General features: G+C 38.8%; 1 protein-coding gene across 4 annotated transcripts in view; it reads right to left on the bottom strand.

Moving 5' to 3' along the window:
- Window positions 1–1,928: 1,928 nt before the first annotated feature.
- The window catches only part of LOC145996066 (cytochrome P450 6j1-like), a 260,095-nt gene continuing 236,707 nt past the window's right edge, over window positions 1,929–25,316 (bottom strand). For all 4 annotated transcript variants that reach the window (XM_083132294.1, XM_083132296.1, XM_083132297.1 and 1 more), the window contains exons 2-5: window positions 19,933–20,868; window positions 13,499–13,720; window positions 11,679–11,930; window positions 1,929–2,123 (exon numbers count right to left, since the gene is read on the bottom strand). In XM_083132294.1, coding sequence (XP_082988420.1) covers window positions 1,936–2,123; window positions 11,679–11,930; window positions 13,499–13,720; window positions 19,933–20,827 — 1,557 coding nt within the window. In that variant the 5' untranslated portion in view covers window positions 20,828–20,868 and the 3' untranslated portion in view covers window positions 1,929–1,935. The remainder of the gene's footprint in view (window positions 2,124–11,678; window positions 11,931–13,498; window positions 13,721–19,932; window positions 20,869–25,316) is intronic.

The raw sequence follows: 25,316 nt of genomic DNA, 5'->3' as shown, positions 1-25,316 counted from the left end.
ACGTAGTGGAAGGACATAGAGGCAACAGCTTTCGTGCATTGGAGAGACATTAATCTTCAAAAATACATGATTTACCGGCGAAATAAATTAACGTATGGGAGAAAACAATTCCCCGACCTTTCAAAAGTGTACGGAAAGTCAGTTCGGTAAGTACTTTCCCCTGTAAAATTGAAGAAATACGTTTTGCGGATATGAAAATTTTACCCAAATATTAACATGAGAAGGTTGAAAGTTGAAGTTGCCATGCTAAATAAATGCATATTTCCATAACTATTCAAGAGGCTGTAGTGGTGTAGGATTCCTTAGTAAAGATTTCCCTATCTGAATGCCAGGAAGTTTAACTAGACGTCGACGTTTGAGAAAGTGGACGTGTTGCTCATGGTTAGCGAGGCTCTTGCTTGCGAATCTTAGGTTCCCGGGCACGAATCCCGGAACCGCCTGTAGGTGGCAGCACAGCAGATGATACGCAATTGTCTCGCGCCACAGCATTGGCCGAAATCAGCCATATGATTGAAGGAGGTGGCGCAAGAGCCTGTATAAGTGCATCACCACCCGGATGGTGGTGACGTAACAGGGGTATACCGCCTGATACTTGAATTTCTTTCCATCAGTGTTTCTGTCCTCCTTGCAGGCTGCTCCAGAGTTCCTAGATACTCCTCCAGACTTTCTGTGGATTGCCGCAAAGACAACAGCAGCAACAGTAATTATAATAATGCATTTGTTGGCAGGCCAAGCACCTGGTAGTGTCCCCATACATAAAACTAATAATCACAGCATTCCTTGCCCCCTGGCTGGCCGAAGCTGAGTCGTCGAAGAAAGAACTGGCCACGGAGGGTTCCAGGTTCGCATCCTGGTTTTTGTTTCGTGCCTTTTGAGTCAGGGGTTGTGGAGATATATAGTTTAATGCTGAGTCATGTGTTTCCATAAATGTACATGTCCCATTTCTTATGATATTGGTGAGAACGTAATACGTATATTGTTTTCTGCAGAGTTTCGTTCATTTGCGTTTGGTACATGTTGTTTATAAATGTATGCACACAGTAGCGACGATTGCGTGTCTTAACTGAGCAAGAGGGGTGGGGGAGGGAGGGGCAAGGACAGTTTGAAAGAATTAGAAAGAATCGTATTTAAAATGGAATTCGGGCAGATGATTTTGGGTTAAATCCACTGGTAGACAAGGCTTAGCATCAAGAGACGATGTGTGTATGGAGGGGACCCCTTCTCCACATGCCCCCTCCCTTAATTCCGCACAATCTGGCACAATAAAACATGTGTTGAGTTAGGCCATGTTTTCCCGTTCGTGTCCTCTACTATACGGCATATAAGCTATAGGAAAAGAAGATGTTGAAAGTTGAGTTATGTGCAGTTCGCCAGCATGTATGACACGATCCTTAGACCCTTTGACTGTGAGGTGATAGAAGTAGTTCTACAATATTTGAATTAACAATGGCTACAGAAATGAAAAAGCTTCATAATTCCTTTTCTCAAGCGAACCAAATATTGGACATGGTTGACTCAGAATGCTTCAGCTTTCTATCAGTATACTTTGTGAAGCTCGAGATTGACTTATTTACGTTTGTAGTAAATCTAGACCTGACTACTGTATTTGTCCTAGACTTTATTTTATTGTTTTGCTTATTGATCGAACATTTTTGTTCGTTCTAATATAATTCTATGAATACTTTTTATAAGTTTTGGTCATCTCTATTGGGCGGGGGCACCTGCCCCCATGCCCCTTCCGTTCAATCAAAGTAAGGTCGAGGAGTGTCAGGGTTACACTTCAAAAAGAGTAACTGTGACCCAGTTTCAAATCCACATAACATAAACTAAGGTATCACAAAATGATCAAAATGTCATCTATTGGCGAATAACACAATTAAAACAAAATCTTCTTCAGGTAGTATTTGGGAAAGGAAATGCGTAGGGTATATGTTTTCATATTTTTATTTCATGACATTGTTCCCTTTCACGTAATTTCACAAGAAGTTTTTCTTTTGGATGGATGAAGAACGCCTTGGGATGAAGGGTGAATTCCGAAACCGTATCTTCATATGCGTATACTTCATACTTGCTGAGGACACTGAACATTATGGCCTTCATAAGCATCACAGAATACTTTGCAGCTGAAATGAGATAAGTTATTTTAGTTTCATTTCCGAGCATAACCAGCAAATACTCTTATTTCATCTTCAATTTTTACTACTTTACATCACAATAACTACAACGGTAAGAGTGTACTATTTAAGCCTATGCATTTTTAAAAAAATGCAAATCTGTATAACTTACGGTTCCCGAATTTCCATTATTATTATTATAAAGAGTGACACACCAGTAGAATTATAACTTTTTCATCTTAAAGGTTAACTTCCAATACTGAAAACTATGCATGAGTGATAAAAAATGTAAATAGCCAGGGGAATTCCCCTGCTTTGATATCCTGACATCATGTTTAGTTGTTTACGTAAGGAAGACGTTTTAAGAATGGTAGAGAATTAAGAGGAAGAGAGAGAGAGAGAGAAAGAAGGATAGAGAAGACAAAAAGAAAGAAAAAATAAATGGAATGGTGAAAGAGAGAGAGCGAGAGTGTTTTGTTTTACTTCGCTTTTCTGCCACTTTTTGCTAATCACGAAGACAAGGATGAATGGTACTAAGATGGGATGGATGAAGGGACAATCACAAACACACATACATGCCGGTCCCCGTGGCGGACTGGTTAGCAAATCGCGCTGCGACGCCAGGGGTCGCGGGTTCGCATCCCGGCCTGGGCATGGATGATTGTGAGTGTCCATTCATCAATTCCATCAGTAAAGGGTCGCGGGTCGATACCCGGTGGAAGCACATAGTGGTTTGGATCCCACTTTGAACTGTCCAGTCCCAAATAGCCTTACTATGCATAAAGTGGACTTAAAACTCAATCAATCAACTTCATCATATCACCACTCATCCCCATCTACGCAATAGCCCAAAGTGGCACAATAAGTAAAGATAAATAAAGCAAATCAATCAATCAATCACAAACACACACGGATAGAACAGAACACAATTGCCAAGGAGTATTATACAGGCTGTGAGTCCAGACGCCATAGTCTAGCTAGTCTGAAAACTGCAGATCGATTTAAATGCGTTCCAGGAACCTTTTCTCCTGATGAATTTAAATTCTGTCTAGGAACCTTTTCTTCTGATGAATTTAAATGCGTTCCAGGAACCTATTTTCCGGATGAATTTAAATTCTGTCTAGGAACCTTTTCTTCTGATGAATTTAAATGCGTTCCAGGAACCTTTTTTCCGGATGAATTTAAATTCTGTCTAGGAACCTTTTCTTCTGATGAATTTAAATGCGTTCCAGGAACCTTTTTTCCGGATGAATTTAAATTCTGTCTAGGAACCTTTTCTTCTGATGAATTTAAATGCATTCCAGGAACCTATTTTCCGGATGAATTTAAATTCTGTCTAGGAACCTTTTCACCTGATGAATTTAAATACGTTCCGAGAACCTATTTTCCTGATGAATTTAAATTCTGTCTAGGAACCTTTTCTTCTGATGAATTTAAATACGTTCCGGGAACCTATTTTCCGGATGAATTTAAATTCTGTCTAGGAACCTTTTCTTCTGATGAATTTAAATACGTCCCGGGAACCTATTTTCCGGATGAATTTAAATTCTGTCTAGGAACCTTTTCTTCTGATGAATTTAAATACGTTCCGGGAACCTATTTTCCGGATGAATTTAAATTCTGTCTAGGAACCTTTTCTTCTGATGAATTTAAATACGTTCCGGGAACCTATTTTCCGGATGAATTTATTTATTTATTTATTTATTAATGCCTTGTTTTAAATGGCGGAGTTAAGGCCGTACAAAGCCTTTTCTTCCACTCAACCATACATTTAAAATTTTACATTATTATATTATACACAAAGTACATTAAGTCATTTCACATAGGTCCACACACACACATTATACTCATACACACAAGTCTTAAAGCCCTGAATATAACACACAAAATACAAAATATATAATACACAAAAAACTAAATATGGAATGAAAGAATGCAAAATTTAAAATTGTATTTAAGTAATTTTAAGAATTCGTTAACTTGCACATGCTTTTTAGTCTGCTTGACAGGGGAAGATCTAACGACTACTCTGAAGAGAGTGGCGAACACGTCTGCTAAAGGAAGCGACGGAGCTTACTGCTCTAGTGCTTTCTGGCAACTGATTCCATAGTCTTACAGCCGATACGGAGAAAGAGTTGGAGAAGAAGTTTGATCTGTGGACGGGGATGGAGAGAACTGAGGAGCTCCGTGATCTGGTGTCGCGATCGTGAAATTCGTGAAGAAATTGGAAGCGAGAGAGGAGATAGGAAGGTGACTTGAGGTTGAGAACTTTGTAAAGTAAAATCAGAGTGTGCAGCGTTCGTCTTTCTTGCATACGTAGCCACCCCAATTTGAGAAAATAAGGTGATAGGTGGTCCCAATATTTTAAATTAAAAATGTATCGTAAGCAGGCATTTTGAACACACTGCAGACGTCTAGCTGACTCACCTGTTAAGCCGGAATACGCTACGTCACAATAATCTAAATGGCATAAAACTAGGGACTGACATAGTTTGGCCTTGATAGAGGTGGGGAGAAACTTGCCCATGCGTCTTATAGAATACAAAGATGCGAAGGCTTTTCTACACGCCGAACTTGTGTGATGTGACCACGATAAATTTCCGTCTAATACAATTCCCAGATCTTTAACAGTTTGGTTAAATGGAATGTGAGTCGAATCTACAAGAATGGAAGGCAGAATGTTAAGATCTACGTAACGTTTCAGTTTATCGGAAGCAATCAAAATTGCTTGTGTTTTGTTAGGGTTAATATACATACCATTGTCTAGCGACCAGTTAACAATCCTCTCTATATCTTCATTAACCTTGGAAATACCATCGCTTAACATTACTGGGGGTGCAGAATAGTACAACTGGAGGTCATCGGCATACAGGTGATAACGGCAGTGTTTCAAGATATTTGGCAGGTCATTAATGTATAAAGAAAATAATAAAGGGCCGAGTACACTTCCTTGCGGAACGCCACAAGTGATCTCAGATAGCGCCGAGCACTTTCCATCATAAATCACCCTTTGTTTACGTCCAGTTAAGTAGGATTTGACCCAGTCGGTTGCAGAGGTGGTAAAATTAAAAAATGATTTTAGCTTGGAAATGAGAATATCATGGTCGAGTGACTGGAAAGCTTTCGTGTAGTCCAATAAAACTAAAACTGTCGCCTGTCTGCAGTCCATAGCTTGTCTGACGTCGTCGGTTATGTGAGTCATGGCGGTGTTAGTGCTGTGATTAGGTCTAAATCCCGACTGAAACGGAGCCAGAACTTCATTTGTATGTCGGCTGATTTGGTCGTGAGCAATGTATTCTAAAGCTTTCGATAGCGCGGGAAGAATACTGATAGGTCGGAAATTGTCAATGGAAGTGGCGAGGTCAGTCTTGGCGAGAGGAACAACGTGTGCTATTTTCCACTTATCTGGAAAAATACCAGAGCGCAGAGAAAGATTAAAAATGTCAGTGATGTATGGCAATACATGAGGTAAAATCAGCTTTATTAGTCGCAATGGGAGGTTGTCGGCTCCTACAGAACCAGATTTGATCCGACCGATTGCAGTTGCAACTTGGAACTCATAGACTGGGTTAAAATTAAACTCTATCATTTCTGTTTTGTGGTTTGCTATAGCTCTAATAGTAACATTTTTAGCATCCTTATTCATTGAATTAGAGAAAGAGAAATGCGTATTTAATTCATCAAGGGACGAAACACGAGTAGGATCTACGTTACGTTTCTCTCCTAGCCCTAGATTTCTTAAGTTATTCCACAACATTCGGGGGTTGCCTTGCATATTTAATAATTCGTAAGAAAGCCTTCTCTTTGCGTTGCGCACGGCCTGATTACATTGATTTCTCAACACGCGGTAGTTATTAAAACTATTTAAAGTATCTGGAGATTTGAGGCGCTTGTCAGATTTAAACCTGCGGTGAGCCGAATCGCGCTCCGCCATAAGTGCGAGAATGCTGTCGGTCATCCAGGGGGAAGCAGGCCGCGTGACGCGTTTTTTCTTTAGTGGAGCATGTTTGTCGAAAAGGTGTAAGATTAGACTATTTAATTCGTTAAGCTTATCGTTAATATTAGTGAAGCTGTTTATTGAATTCCATGGGGTTCTTGTAGCATCTTCGTTTAGTGAAGCGGGGTTAATTTTCTTTAAATCGCGGTATTCAATTATGTTTGGCTTGGATTTCGGAACATTGAGCGAGTAAGCAACGTAAATAAGATCGTGGAACGAGAGACCGCAGGCACTCGTTTGTCCATGTTTGGTGATTCGAGAGCAGTCTCCTGTTAAGATGACATCTAGCCAAGAATGCGATGTAGCCGTGTGGAAGGTAGGATCGAGCTTCAAAATATTTAGATTGTAAGAAGAGATAGCAGCGCAGAATTTATTTACTTCAGGTTTGTCAGTTTCTAAATGAAAGTTCAGATCGCCCAGTAATAATACATGCGAGTACATGGGAACCTTTTCTCCTGATGAATTTAAATACGTTCCGGGAACCTATTTTCCGGATGAATTTAAATTCTGTCTAGGAACCTTTTCTTCTGATGAATTTAAATACGTTCCGGGAACCTATTTTCCGGATGAATTTAAATTCTGTCTAGGAACCTTTTCTTCTGATGAATTTAAATGCGTTCCAGGAACCTTTTTTCCGGATGAATTTAAATTCTGTCCAGGAACCTTTTCACCTGATGAATTTAAATACGGCCCAGGAACCTTTTTTCCGGATAAATTTAAATTCTGTCTAGGAACCTTTTCACCTGATGAATTTAAATACGGCCCAGGAACCTTTTTTCCGGATGAATTTAAATTCTGTCCAGGAACCTTTTCACCTGATGAATTTAAATACGGCCCAGGAACCTTTTTTCCGGATAAATTTAAATTCTGTCTAGGAACCTTTTCACCTGATGAATTTAAATACGGCCCAGGAACCTTTTTTCCGGATGAATTTAAATTCTGTCCAGGAACCTTTTCACCTGATGAATTTAAATACGGCCCAGGAACCTTTTTTCCGGATGAATTTAAATTCTGTCCAGGAACCTTTTCACCTGATGAATTTAAATACGGCCCAGGAACCTTTTTTCCGGATGAATTTAAATTCTGTCTAGGAACCTTTTCACCTGATGAATTTAAATACGGCCCAGGAACCTTTTTTCCGGATGAATTTAAATTCTGTCCAGGAACCTTTTCACCTGATGAATTTAAATACGGCCCAGGAACCTTTTTTCCGGATGAATTTAAATTCTGTCCAGGAACCTTTTCACCTGATGAATTTAAATACGGCCCAGGAACCTTTTTTCCGGATGAATTTAAATTCTGTCCAGGAACCTTTTCACCTGATGAATTTAAATACGGCCCAGGAACCTTTTTTCCGGATGAATTTAAATTCTGTCTAGGAACCTTTTCACCTGATGAATTTAAATACGGCCCAGGAACCTTTTTTCCGGATGAATTTGAATTCTGTCCAGGTACCTTTTCACCTGATGAATTTAAATACGGCCCAGGAACCTTTTTTCCGGATGAATTTAAATTCTGTTCAGGAACCTTTTCACCTGATGAATTTAAATACGGCCCAGGAACCTATTTTCCGGATGAATTTAAATTCTGTCTAGGAACCTTTTCTTCTGATGAATTTAAATGCGTTCCAGGAACCTTTTTTCCGGATGAATTTAAATTCTGTCTAGGAACCTTTTCACCTGATGAATTTAAATACGGCCCAGGAACCTTTTTTCCGGATGAATTTAAATTCTGTCCAGGAACCTTTTCACCTGATGAATCTAAATACGGCCCAGGAACCTTTTTTCCGGATGAATTTAAATTCTGTCCAGGAACCTTTTCACCTGATGAATTTAAATACGGCCCAGGAACCTTTTTTCCGGATGAATTTAAATTCTGTCCAGGAACCTTTTCACCTGATGAATTTAAATACGGCCCAGGAACCTTTTTTCCGGATGAATTTAAATTCTGTCCAGGAACCTTTTCACCTGATGAATTTAAATACGGCCCAGGAACCTTTTTTCTGGATCCAGGAACTTTTTTTTTAATGAAACAATTCGCATCTTGGACCGAATTTTAAATTGTGTGAAATAAGAAGGTTCCAGTCCTGCAGCCACTGGCGTACGCAGGATTTTTTTCCGGGAGGGGCTGAAACTGTAAAGGTTACATAGCTGCTTCGTAGGAGGGCTGCACACACAATCATATATCTCTTATTTTAAGAACTTTCCGCCCTCAAAAGTGGCAATCTTGCGTCCTTTTAAGGAGGCTTTGCATTTAACAGTTTGGTTTTTCCCCCGACTTCGGCACACTTGAAAATGTAGAGTTTTTTTAACATTTCGGAGGGGGCTGTAGCCCTATCGGCCCCCCTCCCTCTGCGTACGCCCGTACCTGCAGCGGAACCCAATAGAATGAATTAGAATTTATGGTTTCCTTTACCTTTAACAACCCTGGTTTTATGTACAGTCACGAACAGTTTAGAGGCGCAACAACGAATTTTTGTCTGGGTGGGGCAAGTACCAGGATAAACGTACCAAGAACAACAACAACAATAATAATAATAACAATAATGGCATTATTATTATTATTACTAGTGTTAGTGGTACTAGTAGCAGCAAAGACGTTATAAACCTCATAAATTACGCAAAGAGGTGGTAGAAGTCGGTACTAATGCATTTGTTTGGAACAAACTATTTGAAATATTTTTCAACACAGTCAGTTTCACATTAGCTAATAATGGAAAACAAGGACACAAAGTGTATCTTTGGATGGCAGAAAATGAATGATAAATGCATTCCGAAGTTAATTATTTTTGTACATATAACATGTATAGCTTTCATGTAGAAAATATGTGTTACACATATGCAACATGGAGCGACATAAAATATGAAAATACATATGCAACATGCTAACATTAATTGTATACGCATTCAAAGTTTATTCAATACATATATACAACACATATTATTTAAATACATTACATTACAGAAAATAACCGTATTGCGAGCGAAGCGAGGAAGAAAATTTTTAGATCCAATTCTTGCAATTGAAAACAATATTGATTTAATTGGGCACAAACAATTTCACTGAACGCCATGGCATTCTCTCCTTTTCAACTATTTTCATTAAGATCGCTCGGTCCCCATGGCTCACTCTCGCCGCCCCCTAGCTACGGCTCTGAACTTGACGACGAACCTGAGAAAAGCAGGTTTTGCGAGCGAAGCGAGCAAGAAAATCTTACGAAATGTACTTTTATTTGCATAAAATTTGAAAACAAAGGGGGCAATTCTCCTCTGTGCCCCCTACAGATGTCCTTGGCCGTCAATGTTGGCCCCCCCTAGAATTGACTTCCGTTGAAGCTTGGGGGCAATGTCACCCTGCCCCCCCCTGTGGTTGCGCCACTGGGACCGTTCTGGGTTGTAACGATTCCATTGACTTTCAATGGAATTGTTACAATCCAGAAGTGGCCGTGACTGGACAGTAGGATCCACTAATATTGCTCGGCAAATTGTCCATGACTATTTTAATTAATTTTATCTTACATCCTTTTATTTTTTAAGCGATGGATTTTTATGTATGCTAGTACAGAAGTTGTCAACAGCTTGTTTTAAGTTTTCTTTCAATTCTTGAAGCTCTTATTGGGTCAAATAAAGTGCACGACATGGTGATGGACAATTTGCACGGTAATACTCATGGATCCCACTGTACAACGTAGGGCACCAATTCATCGGCAGTTTCTATCAAGAAGCCAGAAATTACATTATACGGATATTTCTATGCATTTGAAATGCATATAATAAGTTTGACAAAACTTTTCCGCTTTTGATGTCTATGTTGTTACATGATGCTAAATAGTTATGTACCTTGCTGGATATTTGCCAACTTTGTAGGTTCGTTCTTACATGTAAATTCAGTTGTCGGATATTTTGAGAATTATCAACACGTTCATTTAAGATGTAGACTGCAGGCACATTTACAAATTGGTACAAAACAGATATTTGAGAAAGCGTTTTTCAAATTAAAGGAAGACAGGAACTCCTTCGAAAATTAATGCAAATGAACAAAAGTAATTTGCATAAAGGTATTTAAACTATAATACTATTATTCTTCGTAAACCCATACATTGTTACTAGCGCCATCTAGTAGTGTTCAGTTAATAAACATAGATGCTTCCTTTATATTGGCGTTGACATTGAGGGGGAAAGTCAGTTTTCTGATCCTTTTCAACATAGGCGTAACTTGGCGGGAACAAAGGGGCGTTTGCCCCATCCCAAATGTCCAGTTTTATTAAAATATACGTGTTAGAGGTATTGTTTTTAACCTCTTGGAACCTGAAGTTCATATTCTGCCCCTCCAGTTAGGCCCCAATTTACACTTCTGCTTCCTCGTTTTCTCATGTATGTGTTTAGGTATGTGTGTGTGTGTGTGTGTGTATAAATACACATACACAGATATATGTATATAAAGGGATAGAAAAGTACAGGTCGCCCAGTCCTCATAGTGCCTGAATTTTCAATTTCAGTGCTAAAATAATATACAGGGTGTCATTTTAATTGCGCCCACGGACCACAGAAACGTGTAGCGGACATCAAAACAGACATTGTTTCTCAGTACCATCCTTCTCGTAATGTACAGCTCATAATGTGGTTGGTAGTTTGTCATTTTATCCCAAAATTTGCGTGTTCCTTGCAACAGTACCGTGCACTGTTTCGCCGCAGGAAATGACGTAACAGATGCGATACAAGATTGTGTTGGCTTGCCAGCATTCAGGCTGCAAAGAGGTTTTTTTTTTGAACGACTGTGGTGCCTAAACGACGCACGAACGAAAAAAATGTTACTGAGAGAATTTGTTTGTTTTGATGTTCTCTGTACGTTTCTGTGGTCCGTGGGCTATTTTTTGATTTTGATTTTGATTTTAAAATTTGGGGTGCCGTTCCATAAATAAAATCCTAAAATATTCTGACTTCCGTTAAAAGCTGAGTCTGTAAACGGCCACTCAACACACATAGGGACAAAAAACAGAACAACACACAGAATTATACTGGCCATAGGGCCAGTCGCCAGAGCCTCGTTCGTCTGCAAAATGCAGTCCAGGGTGTACTACGTGGAAGTGAGGTTGACTTTTGGGCGCCTATACGTGGGAGATCACCCCATACAGCCCGTGGCCTCCATTACAATTAAACCCTATGTATATACATACATATATTTTAATATTTCCAGTTCTTCTGTATCATGTGTATCATTAAATCAGAATAGAATAACATTCTATTATATTTTTTTCACCGTTGCAAGTCTAATTTTAAAATTTGCGGTTATATGATAGATCGGTCATATATTCGAATGTATGGCATTATTATTCATTCTGTTACGAGTTGAATCTTCTTTAGGATGGCCACTCTTATGAAATAATGAATTACTTTTAAATACATCCCACCCCCCAATTGGACTCTTGCTACGGGACGTGCGCAGGATCGAGTCTTCTGGGGGAAGCGTAACAAATTGTATCCTCAAATTTCGGCCAGTGTATGGGACCCTTAACACCCACCACCGTAAGGAAATTAGGGAACTAGCTTCAATATGTAATCACTCACCCATGCATATTCTAGGCCCAGCTCCAAAGGGCATGTATGTGCAAGATGGACGCTTCTTCTTGTTCTCTTCCGTGAACCTCTCTGGGTCGAACTTGTCCGGCTCTGGGTAATACTCAGCATCGTAATGGAGGCCCTTCATCGACACGTATATGTGCATGCCCTTCTCTATGACGTATTTCGTCCCGGGTATCTGATAGTTCTTCTCGCATTTCCTATTGGTCACTGGGAACGGGGTGTGCTTGCGAAGGGTTTCTGTAAAGTTAAACAATTAGGCATGTCTTGTGAATACTCTTTTTCACTGTACAGTGCTTTAAATACATTCCAGTTACATTTTAGGTCATTGCATAAACTTTGACTTGAAACCATGAAAGTGAAATGTTCAATACAGCAAGTATTCCTGTTGACCGCTTTGTCAATTACAAATTTACCTCACACTATGATCACAGTCTTTAGGGCCTCTGACTACCATGCGAGAGACCAGAGTTCGATCCCGGCGGGGGAGAACCGGGATTTTTTTCACCTGTTCAAGCGACTCCGGCGCCCACCCAGCGCCTTATATAGTGGGTACCTGGAGGAAACTCTGGGGTTAAAGGCGGCCAAGGGCGTGATGCTGATTACATCACCCCCACCTTCGGTCGTGATCAAGAAACTCCACATCCTATCTACGCCTTCATGGCGTGGTGCAAAGCACAGGGGAGCACTTTACCTTTTTTTACTATTCTTATCTATATCTCTCAAGTCTTTGACACTCGTACGTAAATTGAACGTAGGGACACGTGTGTGTGTGTGTGTAAATTGAATATAGGGACACTTGTGTATAAATTGAACGTAAGGACACTTGTGTGTAAATTGAACATATGGCCCTTGTATGTAAATTGAACGTTGGGACACCTGTGTGTACATTGAACGTATGGACATCTGTGCGTAAATTGAATGTAGGGACACTTGCATGTGGATTGAACGTACGGACACCTGTGTGTATATTGAACGTAGGTACACTTGTGTGTAAATTGAACGTAGGGACACCTGTGTCTATCTTGAATTAGGGGTACTTGCGTGTGGATTAATTGTAGGAACACTTGCGTGTGGATTCAACGCAGGGACAGTTGTGTGTAAATTGAACTTAGGGGCAGTTGCGTGCAAATTCAATGTACGGACACTCGTGTGTAGATTGAACAAGGCTCAAAGGCTTGACTTACTCGGTGGATGTCTGACCATAGGGATTGCTGTTGACATGACACCTGTTCAAATTCTTTGTAATACCTTCATTATAGTGTCAGCATTTTTAAAGAAATGTCTGGTTTGGTAGCGAATAGTGCTGTAAGAAGAGCATTTCGCTCGAGTTCGCACGCAGGACGCTAGATAGCGCATTGAACCGAGACCTTCTTCGTTCGAGCGAATAACGTTGGAACAGCCAAAACAAGCGCTTTACGCTCTAAGCCTGGCACACGTAAACCTTCGTTTGTCTGTAGTATTGGACCCTCAAATATGGATCGTGTAGTGATAGAGGTAGTGGAAGTGAAACATAAGTGAACATAGCATCATCTCCATGCGAAAATGTAGTTTAGTGAAATTGATTGTGGGCTGAAACTGCGAAGACGGATATGTTACATGTGTCTACGGTTATTGTCACTTTAAAATGATATCCCATTGTATACGCTCGATGATTGGAGACTCAAATGAGTTCTAGCGAGCGAAACTTGTTCCATGCAGCACTCTAATACCCACGTTTGTGCGTGAGTGTGTGAAAATTTATCACTACTTTCCCCCAAAAATCTTCACTACTGCCTCATCTATGATAAATGTGGACTTTACCTCACCTAAAACAACCATTTCTAAGTACTGGAGTTCCTGGAAAGCTTCATACGTCATTTTCCCCTCACACTGCTCCAGGACTGAATCGATTTCCTCGTAGACCTTGCCTTGAACCTTCGGATTCATAGCCATCTCGTAGAAACCAAAAGCTAATGCCCTTCCATTGGATTCTCCGCTTCCAATCAGATACGTCACGATCAGAGCAAGGAAATCATCACTTTCCCAATCTGAAACGATTTGAGTAAGCATCATCAAAACCATTGCGTACAGCAAAAGAAGGCATTATTTGTTGTAACCAGGGATCGCATTTGTATGTATTAAAGATGCGTTGGATATGTAAATACAGGGTAAATCCGGGAGAGATGAACCCCCTTTTTAAGAATCGCTATAATTTTGTTACTTATGGCAATACTGCTGAGAAAATTTAACACTAGTATTTTGGCGACATATGCTAACGATGAATAATGTTATAAATATAATTATGCCACCATCTATACAGGGTGTATCATAAGTAACCGCCCAAACTGACAGTTGATAGTACACGATAATAGAAGCAAAAACGTCTCAATATACGTGGGTCTGCAAACGAGCCGTTTTCGAGATAATTGCGAATGTGTGGTTACAAGCCACAGACTTCATTGTTTGTAAACGTCATCCTAGTTGGTAAAATTTACTCTTCGTTGCTGTAAGGTTCCATTTTCACTACGCAGTCCAGTACAACTGACGTGACTCCCACAGTACGATTAGACTGTGTACTAATTGTATCCATCCTGTTTGATTACAACGCCACCTCTCGGAAATGTTCTGTTTTGTAAACAAAGAGCAAACCTCGGATTAAAGCACTCGGTGTTTACAAAATGCAATCAGTGACGGCTTCTAACCACACATTCGCACACATTATTAGCATTTTATCAACTAGGACGACGTTTACAAACAATTAAGTCAGTGGCTGCTTGTAACCACACATTCGCGATTATCTCGAAAACGGCTCGTTTGCAGACCCATGTTTACTGAGACTTTTTTGCTTCTATTATCGTGTACTTTCAACTGTGTCAGTTTGCTCTATTACTTATGATACACCCTATATATACCATATTACCCTAGGTTAGATAGACCATTCCATACTGGAGAGATAGATCTTAGTTTTAAACACTATATTATCAGTATATTTGAGGTGTTTCTTCCATATAAAATAAAACTTTTTGACAAAATAAAGTAACTGATCACAATTTTCTGTAAATTTTAGTAACTTTAGTTTGTAAAGTTTTAGATTTTTAATTTTTTTCAGTTCTCACGTAACCAACAAGAATTTATTTTAATTTAAAGTTTTATATTTTTTTTTCTTCTCAAACAAGCAGCATTTATTTGCACACTTTGTGCAGTTATCATGTAGCCAACGGGAAGCATATTTGCAAACCCTCGAGTGCTGCAGAACCAGAGGTACATAACGCTGTCTTATTGGCTGTGCGCACCGGAAGAGTTTATGTTCCTTGTCCGTCGTTCCTTGTTTGTCTGTTTACAGGATAAGTATGGAAAGATCAGACTCGTGAATATTTAGAAATAAAATTTGTAATCAGATTGTCGAAATTGTATTAAGAAATACATATTTGTATGGAAAAAAATGTTAAAAATTTTTTTGAGTCGTTTTCAAGTGAGTAAAATCAATATGAAGCATCGTGAATAATAATGTGACATAGAAAATATATGCATAAGTAGTTACAATGTTTGCACTGATGTGATTTTAAATAAGAAAACCATTAACTTATAGAAAAGTTCTTATTTTCTGTCTTTGAAAACCTTAATTTAAAAGAAAATGTGCTCTAAATTAACCTCAGTTTGGAGGGCTTTCTTATCTTGTTGGGATGGATCTCTTAAATCAACATTGTCAATTTCAACCCTGCCATCTAGCGTTGCGTTGAGAGAACACAAGATTAACTTCCGGAATGAGAGCCAATCAGAAGCCACATATCGCTGGAGGTTCTGCAGCACTATAGGGTTTGTAAATAAGCCAACGGGAACAGGCAGTCAGGGGGTGCTCGTTGCTATGTGTAGTACGTATGCATTACGTCATCTGGGAGGATCGGGTTTTGGGGTGCTCGTTGCTATGTGCAGTACGTATGCGCAGTCATCCGTGGATGCATAACATAATCTGGGAAGAATTGGGTTTGGTGCGGGGCATATTTAGCTACTAACACACAAATTAACGTCGTAAAAATCGGAACAAGCAGGTCATTGATTTTGTTTTTATTTTTATTGTATTTTTGTACTTGTAGACTGCAATCATGTCTAATTGTGCTGTAGCAAGCTATGAAAACTATAACCAGAAAACTAAAGGAACTGACATAAAATATCATAGATTTCCAGTCTATAATTGCGTAAGTAAACAGTGGATTCATGCTTGTAGACGAAATGTAAAAAATGCAAGTGTGCAGTGCCAATTATTGTGAAGAAGACTATGTGCGAGATCTAAAAGCAGAACTTCTGTATTTTCCGCCAAAGAACGTGCTGAAGTCAACTGCAGTGCCATCGCTAAAATTACACCCAATTACTTTAGAACCAAATAGTCGAGGAAATGGTGTAGTTCTCCTAAGCACTTACCTTCACAATATGATTCGCTTGTAGGACGTGTTGATAAGGTTTGCAGAGATGTACGCTACGAAAGACATGCAATAAAGTGACGTGCCCTAAACAGGCTAAAGACTATGTTGCCCAAAAAGAGAAAAATATGTAGACGAAGGTGCGTGTATATACAAACTGCAAGCAATGTTTCGTTGTTGGAAAACATATTCGATCGTTTACAAAGGAGAAACAAGGGCCTCCCCCATGCCGCAGTGGTAGCGTCATTCCCTTGTAATCAAGGGGTCCCAGGTTCGATACCCGGTGGAGGCACAAGTGGTTCGGATACCACTTTAAACTGTAGGTCCAGTCCCGATTAGCCTTACTGTGCATAAAGTGGACTTAAAACACTAACTCAAACCAAACCAAACAAAGGAGAAACACGCGTCTGCATAATGAAGCAAATAAATTAAAGATTACAAACAACCTCTTTCAACCTGCTTTAACTAAATAAAGAAGTTCAAAATCTACAACGTAACCTAACCGACAGTACTACAAGAAAAGCCATCAATATCTTGAAAATGTGTTCAACTAGTGTGAAGTACGTAGTGAGCCTAACTGATTTGGTATGTGTAAGTCGGATTTATAATTACTAACAAATTCATTTATTTAACACAAACCGATGTTGATTGTGATTTGAATGTTCAAATTATTGTGAAAAACGTTGTCGGAAATGTGCATTTGAAGATCGCGTATTGACTTTCACGCTATTGGAAATGAAATTTACTTACATCTTCAATTCGAGTTACATAGCGTTGTATGCACGATGGTAAATATTGCGTGAGTGAATATTACACCCATTATTGAAATTTTTGCAACTTTGTTCAATATTGGTAATTTACAAATACATTGTGGATAATTTTGTAGCCTTGTACTCAATATAAACCAATGGATGTTACATTATTTCTTTGTAGTACATTTCTGTCAAAAAGAGCAAGACCTATGATTAATGTATTGCAAGTTACTTCGTTATTGTACAAATGTGTGTCGCATATCAGCCTTGGAGTATATTTCCGGTTATACAACTCAGACACAAATGTAAATGTAAACGGAAAATCTGCGGACAAAGTTCTTTAACGATTAATCATTTGTATACTTGCACGGTCAATCATTGTGAGATCATGTAACTTTTCTCCTTTATTGTTTAATTAAACAAAGAACTAAGATATTTTCATCGATATTCTCAAAAAGTTTCATTTACCGTGTGATCATAAATCTATTTCTATAGGCTTGAATTAGTGGGTTAAGACATTTAAGTTTGATGTTCCTAGCACCCATCAAGTATTTCGAGTAGGTTAAGTTAGTTAAATTAGTATACTTGTACACTTTGGCTCGTCTTCTGCACGCGTTTGTATGTAAAGTTCTTAATACGAAAAAATACTTTTTAGAACTATGACAACGATAACTTGCAGCCAAATTTGAACTAGAGAAATTAAAAATATCTGCAAATTACAAACTGGAATTGCGTTTTCAAAGTCTGAAACAAAGTTTTACAAACTATTTCGTCATTCTTCCTGCACATAAAACGTTGCAAAAAAATTTTGCATGTGGAACTTTGATCTGTAAATTATTGTACAATAAATAAATATACGAAGAAGGTTGGGGATTCTTTCGAATTTAGAGTAAGTTTCAAGTGCAGAGTAAAATTTTATCTAGATTGTATATTGCTTCTTTCACTTGATAATTTGAAAAATAAAGTTACATTATGGAGAACGGTAAAGATTGGATTTTAAGTATATCAGTATTATTTTAATACTTTCTCATGTTATGTAAATTTTGAAATGTTCTTTTAAATGATTGCAACGTTCTGAATGATTAAGAAGAAAAGATTCAGTCAGGGAACTAAATATTAGGCTTTTGTAGTGCCTTGTGTTAAATGTTATAAATAGATTATACCTGACTATTATCGGATTAAAAAATTACGGATATTCAAGTTTGGACTCCATTTAAAAGTTAACCAGTAGAAAACCACATTAAAACGAGTTACATCAAAATTCAACTTATTCAATTCTGTGCCCATCTATAGTAACCATTTTTTTTTCGATTATACCTTCTATTTTTATCGTCGTGAGAACAAAATAGGATCTTTTTTAGTTTGGCAAACTATTGCTCTTTGAAATTCTATAAATAAAGAACGGGTGTTTTTTTATTAATCGATTATATATTATATAATTTATTTATTTATTATCCACACTCTAACATCCATAATTTATAATCCGATAGTACTCCTGTGACGTTCTGTAAGGCCCGTAGTACCTCGGACGCCTCTGTCGATTTAAGTGGGGGAGTTATTAGAACAACGCACTACGACGCCAGGGGTCCCGCTTCGAATCCAATGGATAAGACATTGATTTGTCCTTAATGAGAAAATGGAGAATTTAGTAAATGTGAAAGTATATGTGGAAACAAAGATTTATTGATTGATTTGATTTATTTTACTTCGCTTCTTGTGCCACTTTTGGCTAATTTGCGAAGATAGAGATGAGTGATGAAAATGATGAATGAACACTCACAAACATCCATGCCCAGGCAAGGATTCGAACCCGGGACCCTAGCGTTGAAGCGCGATGTGCTAACCACTACGTCACGGAGGCCGGCTTGTGTAAACAAAGAAAGAAGAACGACGGTAGGAGGTGACTACGGCTTATGGGTTTTCCTTTCATATTTATAAAAATGACAGAAAAGCAAAAATAAACCAAATCTGTTAATCAATTATTTATTTGTAACTCTTTCACTACGCAATTCTTCTTTAGCATGCAACGTTTCTTTTATTAAAATCATAATACGATTTATGAAATGATGAAATCTGAAATGCTAATGAGAACACGGACAACCTTCTTTATAATATATCGATCAGGTTTCAGAAACATGAATTTTTACAATACGTTTGCATGTGCAATTTTCCCTCTTTTAAAAGTAGCATGTTTTAATGGAATACCTCAATACCATCACGAAGTATGATAATTAATACTTCCCCCTCAAAGTAATGAAACACTTTCCCTCTCTGAAACTCGCATAGAAATGATAGCGGCAGTTTGCTTCAGCCAAGCCTCGAACGAACATGACCGAAGGGGCCCCGAACGAACATAACCGAAGGGGCACCGAGCATAACCGATCCTCCCACATGACGTCACGCGCTCGTGCATAATCGGCAATTTTCGGATGGCGCTACCTGATATATTAAGTTACCTTGACAGGCAGTACATCGAATTCTATCTTCAGCGCTAGTAGTCGTATAAAATACACATGCACAAACACACACAGACAAATACAGCCACCATTATAATCACAGACAGAGAGACTCACACGCACCCTTGCGTGCACGGGCATCCTATATACACAAGTTGCAGTATTCGTACAAAGAAAAACATCTTTTGATGAACTGGATTACCGAAGTAGCATTCTCAAAAATATACACTCGTGAATAATTTGGCGAAAGTTTACTTTTTACACATATACCAAATCGTCCATTTTTCCTGGAATTACTATGTATTTAGTTATTTTAATCAAAATGTGGAATTAATATAGACTTCAATTGCAAAATATTGCAATTGTCATCAAGCAAACGGCTTACCTATCCAAACAAAATGCATCAGGCTTGTTGTGTGGCATTAATTGTAATGCGTAATTCAAATACAAAATGTGTTGTCAATGGAAATGATGAACTGAGCATGCGTTGTAAATGAGTATTTTAAAATTTTTATAGAGCATTCTTTTGTGGTTCTTGGGACATTATTGTTTCTTTTCATGCAGCATTTTCTTGAATTTTATTGTTCATTAAAATGTTAGTCTGATTTATCATTATGATGAATGCGAAATGTACCTTGTGCTTCCTTGTTGCCATTCTTATTAGGGATGATGACGTCATCCAGAAGAGTCTCTGTGACGCCATCTACCGACATCCAATCAAGAAGGATGTTCATGAGATCGTTCTTCTCACCTTTCTGCATCAACCTTGCTCTGCAGACCTCTTTCATGATATTTCTCCCCAGTTGGACGAAACTGTCCTCCACAATCTTCAAGGGGATGTAACGGACAACCCACGGGAACTCCGCAGCTAAGAAAAACCCAAACATGCGACGGACAGAAGGGTCCATAATCTTCCTTAAGGCGGAGAGTCCTTCTTCGACAATGACGTCATCGTTCACACCTCCTAGAGACATGGTGATGTCCATGGATAGGACGTTGGCAAGCTCCATGACGTCAACAGGCTCGGATCTCTTCGCCACGGTATTGAACTTCTTGGAGGAGAAGAGTCCTGCTCCAAGAACTGGAGGGAACATCTTCTTCAGTTTGGTGATCCCGAAGATTGTCTTTGCTCTTCTGGCCATGCTCCTATAGCTATCTCCAGTCACGAAGAATCCCAGCTTGGAAGGCAACGGGTCACCTTTCTCGTCTGGCTTGAAGGCCCTGTTCGGGAAATACTCAGAGTCCTTCACCAACACCAGTTTTATCAGCTCAGGGTCGCACACCAAGAGAACCGGGTTCGGACCCAGGAAAAGACCTCCCAATCGACTGTCCTTCAACTCTTTGTACTTGTCCTCGAAAAAGTCTGCAAAGCTTCTCATCATCAAGGCTGCGGGCAATGCATTCCCAACGAACGGAAGGGGCTTTAAGTATGGTATCCCTCTTTCCTTGAAATAAGCATTGTTCCATGTGAAGATTGCGTATGCAGCCACCAGCAACCCGCTAGCAAATACCGCTAGGAAGAACAGCATTGTGATCTTGAGTAGCCAGTCAGAAATCCTAACGAGTTGATCTAGTGGAAAGAAAGAAAGTATTAAATTAATATGTTATATTTCACCTATATTTTCTCTAGTCTTAGTGATGCCCAACCAAGTAGGTTATATGAGATTTGTTCAGAGTTACATGTTTTCCATAGACTCTGGAGAAACAGAAGAAGGTGAGAGAGCGATGAAAAGAGAGAAAGGACGAAAGAGAGAGATTGTAAGAGAGAGAGAGAGAGAGAGGAGGAAAGAAAGAGAAAAAGAGAATGAACAAGAAAGATAGAGCCTGAGCAAGAGAGAGAGAGAGGAGAGATGAGCGAGAGCGAGAGAGAGAGAGAGAGAGAGAGAGAGAGAGAGGAGAAGGAGGAGGACTAGGAGGAAGGGAAAAAGAGAATGAACAAGAAAGATAGAGGAGAATAGAAATAAAGAAATAGAAAATGATCATGAAAGATAGAGGCTGAGCAAGAGAGAGAGGAGGGATGAGCGAGAGAGAGAGAGAGGAGGAAAGAATGAAAGAAAGAAGATAATGAACAAGAAAGATAGAGGCTGAGCAATAGAGGGAGGGGGTATGAGCGAGAGAGAGGAGGAAAGAAAGAAAAAAGAAAATGAACAAGAAAGATAGAGGCTGAGCAAAAAGGGGAGGGGGGATGAGCGAGAGAGAGAAAGAGAGAGAGAGAGAGAGAGAGAGAGAGAGAGGAGGAAGAAAGAAAGAAAGAGAAAAGAAAATGAACAAGAACGATAGAGGCTGAGCAAGAGAGAGAGAAATGTGGGATGAGCGAGAGAGAGAGAGAGAGAGAGGAGGAGGAGGAGGAGGAAACAAAGAAAGAAAAAGAATGAGCAAGAAAGATAGAAGCTGAGCAAAAGAGAGAGAGAGAGAGAGAGAGAGGAAACATAGAAAGAGAAAAGAGAATGAACAAGAAAGATAGAGGCTGAGCAAGAGAGAGAGAGAGAGAGAGAGAGAGAGAGAGAGAAGAAGAAGAAGAAGGATGAGCGAGAGAGATTCAGAGAGAGAATGAGGGTGAACAAGGGAGAGAAGAAAGAAAGACGGTGTGCAAGAGAGGGAGAAAAGGATGAGTATGAGAGAGAGGGAAAGAGACTAAACAAGAGAAAGAGAGAAGAGAAAGACTATGAAGAACAAAGAGAAAAAGAAAGGGGTTGAACAGCAGATGCAGAGGAATGAAAGAAAAAGGGTGAGTAAGAAGGAGACAACGCAGAAACAAAGGGGATAGAGGATGAGGAAAGGGGAAGGGGAAGAAAGAAATAATAGGCAAGAGATGGTGAGCAACAGAAATAGAAAGAAACAGAGAGAACGTAAATGTCATCATAATGCGTATTGAAATTCCAGAAACATGCATCACAAGTGAGAAACTCGTTACATGTTACAATATCAATATAATTACTGTTTTAAATATGTTTTAGGATTATTTACTATGGAAGAGAAAGAGTTTCCTTCTCTGTTCTTCTCTATATGTTTTCAGCCGATCCCCGTTAGCACATCGCGCTACGACGCCAGGAGTCCCGGGTTCGAATCCCGGCATGGATGTTTGTGAGTGTCCATTCATCAACTTGATTATATCATTACTCATCCCCATCTTCGCAAAAGTGGCACAAAAAGCGAAGTAAAATAAAGCAAATCAATCTCTTCTTCTTACCTCTACATCACATCATTCTCGGCTATAAACGACGTTTCATGTTTAGGCTATTAAGGCAATGACTGCAACAATATTCTCTATATTTAATAATTTCTGAGGTTCTTTCAGTACAGTAAAACCTCGTTAGTTCGGACTAATGCAGGGGATAAGTTGACCGGTTTAACGAAAGTCCGGATTAACTGAAATAACCTAAAAGAACAGTAGAAAGTGCATTAAAACTCCGTTTATAACAACAAAACACGTTTATTATTGTGTATTTAAAGGGTATAGGCCTAAATACACTATACAGTACAGTACAAAGTCTGCGGAAAACATAATTTCATCAGTGGTTGACTGCCTTTTCTTTGGGAAGTTCTCTTGTTGACTTCTAGCCACATTTAACACCTTGCATTGTGCTTTTCTTTTGCCCTGTTCGGATTAACGAGGTTTTACTGTATATTGTTGTAATCAGGCTCTAACTCCATCACCTTAGCAGTGCCTTTAGACCTAAACACGAGCGAACAATGAGCAATTGCTACGTTGATTTGAATTTTATGTAAACTAAGCATTCTTAGAAAAGCTTTACAGTCAAGTGAGAACAACATAACTTATTGTTAAAATGGTTACACGTTGAAAATACGGATTCAAGAACTCTAATTTTTGTCATATTAGGTCCCATTGTAAAACGTTTTTATAAGTTTTCGTAGCGCATATTGACACAAGAGGAATTTCAGCAAGCGAGTACCATGCGTCATTCTGGTAAATATATAGAAAAGGTTTGAACGAACCTTTCGTACTCCTGCTATATTGTGTAATTTCTCAGGGCATTCTAAATTTGTTACGTAGTGTGTACTAAATATAAACAAGATGAATTTCAGTTCTGCCAATTAGCGCCATCTTTCATCGATCTTTACGTTAGATTTGTTTTGTTCTTTAAACGTATTCAAAAGCTACTAGTGCGTTTGTTTACATTTACAACTGGAGTAAATATTAAAATTTTGAAATGTTCTAAGCAGCCCGTTATTGTTATTGATCTGTTTTATTTTACTTAGCTTTTCTGTGCCAGTTTTGGCTAATTTGCGAAGATGGGGATGAGTGATATGATGAAATTGATGAATGGACACTCACAAACATCCATGCCTAGGCCGGGATTCGAACCCGGGGCTCCTGGCTTTAAGCAGCTCGTATACCACAATGTTGGTTTATAACAAGTTTGTCTTTTAATTATAACCTTCTAAATACAGGGTGCTTCAAAAGTCGTTACACTAATCTGTAACAGAAGTTCTCACAGGAATTTCTGCGTTATGAAACTTCGTTCAGTGATATATTTTAACACTTTTGATAATAAGTATATCTCGAACAGGAAATTCTCGTTAATCCGAACCCCGATAAGCGGGACAGGCAAAAGGCAAAACAAAGCAGAATGCAAGGTTTTAAATGTGGCTAGAAGTCAAGAAGAGAACTTCTCATAGAAGAGGCAGTCAACCACTGATGAAATTCTGTTTCCCGCAGACTTTGTACTGTATTGTAGGCCTAGAGTCTTTAAATACACCATAATAAACGTGTTTTGTTGCTATAAACGGAGTTTTAATGCACTTTCTACTGTTCTTTTAGGCTATTTAAGTTAATCCGGACTTTCGTTAAACCGGTCAACTTATTCCCTGCATTAGTCAGGATTAACGATGTTATACTGTACTTTAGAATGCCATATTCGGGAGGAAGAAGTTATGTGAAATTATTGCAGGGTTATAATTCGTCTTTCTGTTACTTTAGCGTCGATTTTCTTACACTTTTGGCTAATCGAGACTCTAGTTACGTGCCCAGGATCTTCGAAAGTTAGGGGTTACGTACACCTTTTCTGGTAGTCAGCTCTCATTTCGCCATCTTTTCTTACCTTTGATGTTCTTTTTATAAGGAGTACTGGGGGTTACAACCCCACGAAACCCCCCTTGGGTACGCCACTGCGAAACGCATACTCTTGTTATATGATCAATATGAAATCAATACTTCATACATTTTTATGTTTATTAATTAAATAATTTTATTAATTACTCAAAATTAAACCGGTCATTCTTTAGTTTCATAGGTTATGGTTATTTTGGTAACATGTGTATTAATGTGTATTGTGTCTATGACGTAGCTCTATACTCGTATCAATATGACAAAGAATTAAGAAAACAACTCCGCAGGGCTAGAGTATAGGGGTGTTCTGTGGTTTACTCGCACTTTCACTACAGAAGGTTCCGGGTTCGAGTCTGGCCTTCTCATCAGTGCTGCTTTGTGAGCCATCATTAATGTCATGCAGTTATAATTCATCCTCATCGTCGCGATTATTCTAAATACGCAGAAAAGTGACATAGAATAATGAAAATAGAACTACGATTCTATGGAAACTGTTGGAATAAGGATGAATGATGAACTACATGAGAAAATGAGCTTGTATGCGCAGACACTAATAATAAAAACTTACACTATTAATGCATTAGTATAATTAATATATGAAATCACAATGTAAGGTAATTATTATTGTGATTGTCATTATGTCATTGATTGGTAGATTGAGTTCATGTTTAAGTCCACTTTATGCACAGAAGGACAAGTCAGGACTGGACCTACAGTTTAAAGTGTGAGCCGAACCACTGTGCTGTATGCCTCCACCGGGTATCGAACCCTCGATCCCTTGATTACAAGGTGACGATGTTAGCTCATTGTTATAGGAATTGAGATATAATAGTACGTGTTACGTGTAGTTAAGATTTGTGCAAGAACAACTGTCCTAGCAATGAAATTAATGAAAAAAAAGTGAATATAAAGTCCCGGTACCAGTACAAAAAAACAGTACCTTCTTC

The sequence above is a fragment of the Lepisma saccharinum genome, chromosome 12 (assembly GCF_977018435.1).
Source record: "Lepisma saccharinum chromosome 12, izLepSacc3.1, whole genome shotgun sequence".
NCBI classification, from domain to species: domain Eukaryota; kingdom Metazoa; phylum Arthropoda; class Insecta; order Zygentoma; family Lepismatidae; genus Lepisma; species Lepisma saccharinum.
Note: the sequence above shows the minus strand (reverse complement) of the source record. Positions and strands in the feature narration are given on the sequence as shown.